This window comes from Lycium barbarum, chromosome 5 (assembly GCF_019175385.1).
Source record: "Lycium barbarum isolate Lr01 chromosome 5, ASM1917538v2, whole genome shotgun sequence".
Classification (NCBI taxonomy): Eukaryota; Viridiplantae; Streptophyta; class Magnoliopsida; order Solanales; family Solanaceae; genus Lycium; species Lycium barbarum.
Window position 1 is genome coordinate 4,062,466 of NC_083341.1, and position 7,487 is coordinate 4,069,952.

The following is a 7,487-nucleotide window of genomic DNA, read 5'->3' on the forward strand; positions in this document are numbered from 1 at the left end:
TATCTAAATAGACATAGAGTGTTATTTTCCTCTAAAATTTTTGATCAAGACTAAGAGCCCGTTTGGATTGGCCAATAAGTTGCTTATAAGTTCTTTTCAGCTTTTTTGAGTGTTTGGCTGGCCAGCTTATAGTCATTTTGTGCTTAAAATAAGCTCAAAAAAATAATTGGGCCCATTTGACTTAGCTTATCTAAAGCAGCTTATAAGCTGCAAACAACTTATAGGCCAAAAAAAAAAAAAGTTAGACTACCCCAACATAAGCCCATCCAAACAGGCTCTGAAAGTGTTAATTTTAGCACATTCTAGAATCCAAAACACAGGACAATTTTTGTCATTTCCTCTCTTAATGAGAAGTGACCGTCGAAAACTTGCACTATAAATTTCCCGTAAGCAAATAGTGGAACTTCATTCCAAGCGCGCGCGCGCTCTCTCTTGATCCTCATAGCTCCCCTCTGTATCCATCGATTCACAAATTTCAGGTAAGCTTCGAGCTTTGCTTCTTTTTAATTATTGAGTAGTATTATATCACTTGCAAAATTTTGTTAAGTGTTTTTATAATTTGCTGATCTTATTAATTACATTATGTTGTGTTTTCATCTGTTTTGTTATATGTGTTACGTTGTTAGATCTCGCTCTATTGTAGAAAATAACAACTCGTAGAAGTATATGAGGACGAAAAAATTCTACTATTGTGTTTGGTATACGGATCTCCTCTACTGATGGTTATTAGTGATCCTCTATGAGAAATTAATGAATTGTTATTTTCTGATAGAAGGATATGACTCTGCAAAATTTGTTGTGTCACTACTAGAAAAAACTATTTTCTGAAATTTCCGACGGAATTGGTCGGAAATTGTCTCTTCAGAGCCATTTTTGGCGACGGACTTCGATCGGGAATCCATGACGTGTGTATTTCTGATGGAGTCGGTCGGAAATTGGCTCGCCGGAAAGATGAGCCATTTTCCGACGGACATCCCATCGAAAGTTTGTGTTTAGTCCTTGAGTTATAGCTATACTTCACTTTTCGTCCCTGTGTAATTTGACTGAGCATATTTAGCCTTCAATTAATATATATGTGTGATTTTGATCCCTCAAACTAACGGAAGTTAAAAACTTAACAGAATTGATATTTAAAATAATTAAATAAGAAAGAGAACAGAAATAAAAACTGAGAGATTCATAAGTAAGTTTACACTATTTTCATTCTTAGAAGAAATATTTAAGGGACGAGAAGAGCTCAGTGGGAGCTAGATTCATTTATCAGCTTCTGCCTAATTGAAATAGTCGAATAGCAAAGAAAGATTGAAGCTTCAAGATTGAAGCTTCTTAATCCTTGCATATTAAAATTATTCTTATTTGTACTTTTTTTGGTGGATCTTGTTGGAATTCTTACCGAAATACTCGATCATGAACACTTTAGTGAATTCACCAAACTTGAGGCATGTCAATTAAAACATTGTGCTTAACAATATTTCACCTAGTATGAGTGTATCCCATGATTCAACAAGCTCTTCTAGTATAAAACTAAAAACCAGTATCTAACAAAGATTAAAAAAGAAAACTTAGCACGCTACAATATATTAGGAATATTGTGTCTTAAGATATCTTTGTCACACAAAAAGAATACAGAGAAATATATACTATGTGATGCGAACATGATATGAAAATGGTTGAAGATATTATCTCATTTTTTACCGCCACTTCAAAATGAAGTCAAGGACATTATATATAGGTCATCAATTGTACTGAGGACAACGTTTTGTCTGAGATTTTAATGGCTATTCAATTGAGTGTTTAAAGTCATTAATCCAACTAGTCAAATGGACTAGTAAATGACTATTATAACATTAGTTGAATTAGGAATCATGGCCAATTGATGGCTTTTATGGAGTGAGATTAATTGTTCTACAATTGTAATTTCAGATATATAATATTTCTTTTTGAGATAAACAACATTTCTACAACATATCTAGCCTACCAGGAAAGAATAATAAATTAGAAAATCGGAAATGATTAGAAAGAGGTGGGGAAAAAACCTTTCTGTACCAATTTGATGACGAGTATCATTTGAAAAGGATGAGTTGACAGTGGCGACCTTTTATTTGATGCTTGTTAATGGTGGCCTGGCCTTTGACAACCTTCTCTTTTGTTTTGCTTTTCAATTTTCAAAATAGTAAAATATCGATTTCGTTAAGTTTTTAATCAAATTACATAGAGATCAAAAGTAAAATACAAGTATAACTCAAGAATTAAAATTTTTGTTTCCCCAAAAAGAGAGAAAGAGAAAACTAAAAATTACTAGAAGGATTACAACCGGCAATTGGCATAAAAATTAGTTGATCTTAAAAAAAAAAAAAAAGGTGGTTTTGGCTACATTCACAATTCACTCGTCAAGTCGTGAACTACACATGCTAAATGAGTTACGAGTCACGTATTATGGATTTAACAGATAAATTAAATCTAAACCCTTCATGGACACGTGTAATAAGATTAGCATCTAAACAAACCTAATCCAACTGCCATATGACTACTTATGACCATGGATAAAATTGGTTTTCGGGATTAGCAGATAAAATGAAATCTGAACCCTTCATAAAATGACACGTGTAATAGGATTGGCAATCCGCGCATTAGAGGGTGATATATTTTGTGCGTGAATTCTATTTTAATTTTAAAATTTTATTTTTGGGAAAGAAGCATAGTCACGCGCATCTGTCTAGTTAATGCACCAATTTTATATTATGATATTTTAAAAATATTTCTTTTGTTTTTCTTGTTTTTTAATAAATTATTATTGTGGGGTCTTTCCAGTAAGTGTGGATCCAGCTCATATATGAGCTTGACTAACCCCACACCAGCTAAATTATTTTTGTATTTTTTTTAAATAATAAGTACTAATATTTTATTATTGTTTGTGGATTTTTACGTCTATAAATTGTCATTCCAAGAGCGCGCGTACTCTCTTCATCTTCATAGCTCCCCTCTGTACTCTGTATCGATCTATTAAAAAATTTCAGGTAAGCTTTCGAGCTTTGCTTCTTTTTAATTATTGAGTAGTATTATATCACTTGCAAAATTTGTTAAGTGTTTTTATAATTTGCTGATCTTATTGATTACATTATGTTGTGTTTTCATCTGTTTTATTGTATGTGTTACGTTGTTAGATCTCGCTCTATTGTAGAAAATAACAACTCGTAGAAGTATATGAGGACGAAAAAATTCTACTATTGTGTTTGGTATACGGATCTCCTCTACTGATGGTTATTAGTGATCCTCTATGAGAAATTAATGAATTGTTATTTTCTGATAGAAGGATAAGAGTTGTATAAGAGTTGGGGAAGTTTTGATAGTTTTCACAAGTTGTGGAGTATTCATGCAATTAAAAAAAAATTACAACATAAAAATCCAAATGGCTTGTCCAAATAAATTTTTTTAACTTCAAATCAACCTGATTTCAAACTACTGATTTGAAATCATGTCCACACAGACCCTTAGATCTCAGATATTGACCCTTTTTTGGGGGAAGGGGGTTACCAGTAGAAGCTAGAGAGTGTATCTTAAGGGTTTACAGAAATACTGTATATATGTATAAACTCTGTATATGTATTTGAAAAATCCACTAACTTTTAATTCAGTTATTACTGTATATTAACTCAAAATTGCTGAAGGGACCCATAAACTTTAAATCTTTGATCTGCCTTTGAGGGATATATGTATTTTTTATTGGTGTGGTTTGCTAAGTTAATGACAAGTAGCGTTCAGCCGCCTAGCTAGGTTGGTTTAGAACTGTTTAATATGTGCTTAATAGGCAAATTTTGTGCAACACCAACTATTCAATAGACGCCATGCCAATATGAGGTACCTAAGTGAATGTGTTTGGAAGTTCAGGGCCGTCTATTTATTTGGTTGAAAAATAAAATGAAGTACTCCCTATGTCATTTATATGATACACTTTCCTTTTTAGTCCGTCCCAAAAAGAATGAAATTAACTTTAAACTTGTACATCATCTACAATGCCCATGCCCATGTATTAGTTCTACTAGACGGGTGTAGCCCCTGCACTTTCAACTTTCAACTTAACCGGACGTCTTCGAAGAGCCGATCATTGTGCAGGACCATTTTTGTCATTTCCTCTCGTAATGATTATCAGCAGTGACCGGATATGTCTACGTCACTGTCTCTACTAAGAAAGTATATATAAAGAGCCCTCCGTACTATTTCTCTTCTCTTTCATCCTAATAGCTTCCTTGGTATATATTGATCGATTCAAGCATCTCTGGTAAGCCCTTCGAACTTAGCTCCCTTTTAATTTAATTACGAGGAGTTTGATCTGTTAATTATGAGGTCTACTTTTGAGTAGAAGAATAGCACCTGCAAAATTTGTTGTGTCAAGACCAGATCTCGTTGTGTTGTGTTTTCATCTGTTTTGATCTATACTATCGTTAGATCTCGCTTTAATGTAGAAAATAACAACCGGTAGAAGAATATACAACAACGACATACCCAGTGTATTCCCACAAACTGGTAGAAGAATCTGAGGGCAAAAATCTATATGATCGGTCGGAAATTGGCTCGCCGGAAAAATGTTTCCGGCGGACTTCTCATCGGAAATACATGACGAGCCAATTTCCAGTTTATGTTTATTTTATAGTATTGTGTTATTTATAACTATAAATCTCATGTGTTAGTACTTACTATATAGTGCTCCTCCGTACCAATTTATGTGGCACCATTTGACTTGACATGGAGTTTAAGATAGAAAGGACGACTTAATTTGTGGACCAAAATAATTCTTAGATATTTGTGTGGCTGTAAATTATCTCATGAAGTTTAAATTGCTTCTTGATATAGGAAGGTGACATTATTTTTGGGACAAACCAAAAAAGAAAGTGTGCCACATAAATCGGGACAGAGGGACTGGTACTTATAGTTGCGGTTTTTTCTATTGATCTATCTGTTTACTCTTCTGTACTGAGAATTTTTCTCACCATATATGTAAAAAAGATTGAGAGAAGAATGACTTGTTGATTTTGTTGCGGTAAATACTTGAAGGAAAATAAAGAAGATATTGATTTCGCCAGTTATTGCACAAGCCAGATGCTCCTAGATCTATCTTGTTAAGCTTTATACTATAATTTTCTTAGATCTCAGATCTTGACCTTTTTGGAGAAGGGGAGGTTACTAGTAGAATCTAGAGAGAGTAACTTAGGGGTTCAGGGAAACACAATAGTTTTTGCCTAAACTCTGTATATGTATTAAAAGATCCACTAAATATGTATAAATACCTGACTTTGAACGCAGTTATTATTGTATATCAGCTCGAGGTTCTCATAGAAATTCATAAAATTCAAATCCTAAATCCACTTCTAAGGACTACATGTATTTTTTGTTGGTGTCGTTTGCTAAATCAATAGCGAGTAGCATTCAGACACCTAGGTTGGTCTAGAACTGTTAAATATGTGCTTAATAGCCACAGTTTGTGTGAAGACGAAGTCACGAACTGTTCAATAGACACCACCTGAAGATGAGGTACCTAGATGAAAATCTTTGGAAGTTCAGGGTCGTCTAGGTACAACAACATACCCAGTGAAATCCCACATGGGGTCTGAGGAGGGTCGTCTATGTATTTGGCCAAAAATAAAAAATGAAGTACCGTATTTATTTGAGCTGTCATGGCACAATCCTAACGATTGTCCTCTATATCTTAATGTTAAGCTTCATAATATGATGTTCTTAATGTTGGGTGTGCGAAAAAAGTAACGCATTGATAGCTGAAAAGAAAGATGAGCTACTGGTAAGGTGTTGGATACTCTTAATGATGTGGACCTTTTGGGGAAAACCGTGCGGGCTTGGCCCAAAGCGGACAATATCACATCATGTTAAGAGTATCTTTGGATCGTTTTAGCCTAACACTTAGAAAAAAAGGCCGAGTATATGAAGTTAAATAGAGGATTCTAAGAAAGTGGTTTGACAATTTCTTTTTTAATTTATCTATCGGGTAATAATTCAGTTATGGTTATACTGTTCTAAGCTATTCTTGCCTTTCTTTCCCCCAGGATTATTTTTGAAGAAACAATAAAACAAGAGGGTTTATACATATTTGCTGATAGAGATCACAAAAACAATGTCAAATTCTTTCAACACCTTTCCTCTCGAGCTGAAAGTACACTGCAAGGATTGTGGACTGGAACTGAAAAAAGATCTGCTAAAGTTTAAGGGGGTTCATTCAGTAAAAATTGATCAAAAACTTAGTAAAGTTGTCATCTCTGGCAAAGTAGACCCTGTAGAAATCCTAAGCAAGTTTGAAAAGTGTGGGAGAGAAGCAGAGCTCTGGCCATGTGAACAATTAAGACGGAATGATCCGTTCAACGATCCGGACATTATGGCGGAACTGGAGCAGCTCTCTGATATCTCAGGATTGCATTCTGTGGAGGTGACTAAAACCACTAAGATAACTTTCCAAGGACAATCAACAAGTAATAACCCCGGGGTTACTCAATCGGAAGTGCTTCCACATGGTGCTGGTGGTGGTGGTCGACTTTGTTCTGCTTCTTCGTCATGCTGTGGTTGCCATGGTGGTAATACTAGTTTCTGTTCTTGTTGTGCGAATAATAGAAACAACTATTCTTACCATAATGTACCGGTTACACAATCAGAAGTGCTTCCACATGGTGGTGGATTTTGTTCTGCTTCTTCGTCATGTTGTGGTGGTCATGGTGGTGATTATACTAGTTCTGGTTCTTCTTGTGCGAATAGCAGAAACAACTATTCTTACAGTTGCCCGCGGCCGCAGCCAAGAGGGTACATTCCTGATCCACCTGTGGTACCACCACGCTCAGGCAATCGTCCTATTCCATCAGCCCCTCTTATGCCACCTGACCATTTTCATCAGTCACTACCCTCACCACCTGCACCCTCGTGTACCTCCTTCATATTAAAGTGTCTTAAGGGATGAGAATGCGAATGGCTGCATAATCCTATGCTCTCTGTGTGTGTGCGCGTGTGTATGTTTCATGTTATACTATGTGGTAGAAGTCCAGTTTTTAACCCAAAAAAAAAAAAAATTATCAAGGGGTAGAGGAAATACAGAAAAGTGTAGCAGTAGTAGTTCATGTAAAATCTGTGCTGTTGTCAGTACTCCTATTGTAAAGTGCTTTTCCTTTTCAACGATTGTAAAGTGTGCATATTGTGTGATTTCTAAAAAAAAAAAAAATTTTGCTCGTTGTGTGAATATTATCCCTTTGTTAATACATTTATTAATTTTAACCTTGTCTATTTCGATCATGATCACGAAAAGCACTATTCTAGTAAAGTTGAATCTTAATGGCTTCTTTCAAACCCCAACTTGTGGACCTTCATTTAATTCCCCTGTGCATGTTTGAGGATTTCTTTGTTCTTGCTGTGAGTTCCCTCTTTCCCTCACGCATTTGAGTATTTGATAGGGTGTCCATTGTGAACGATATTAATCTAAGAGTGTTGCATTTTTG

General features: G+C 35.1%; 1 protein-coding gene across 3 annotated transcripts; it reads left to right on the forward strand.

The window, feature by feature from the left end:
- The first annotated feature begins 364 nt into the window (after window positions 1-364).
- On the forward strand, window positions 365-7,231 carry LOC132640197 (chitin-binding lectin 1-like). Of its 3 annotated transcripts, XM_060356681.1 has the most exons (3): window positions 437-479; window positions 2,949-3,017; window positions 6,057-7,231. In XM_060356681.1, exon 3 carries the CDS (start codon window positions 6,125-6,127, stop codon window positions 6,953-6,955), a length of 831 nt encoding a protein of 276 aa, XP_060212664.1. In that variant the 5' UTR covers window positions 437-479; window positions 2,949-3,017; window positions 6,057-6,124; the 3' UTR covers window positions 6,956-7,231. The 3 variants fall into 3 exon arrangements, with proteins under 3 accessions (XP_060212665.1, XP_060212664.1, XP_060212666.1); XM_060356682.1 differs by lacking the exon at window positions 2,949-3,017 and having other exon boundaries at window positions 365-479; XM_060356683.1 differs by lacking the exons at window positions 437-479; window positions 2,949-3,017 and adding an exon at window positions 3,089-4,920.
- The last annotated feature ends 256 nt before the right edge of the window (window positions 7,232-7,487 follow it).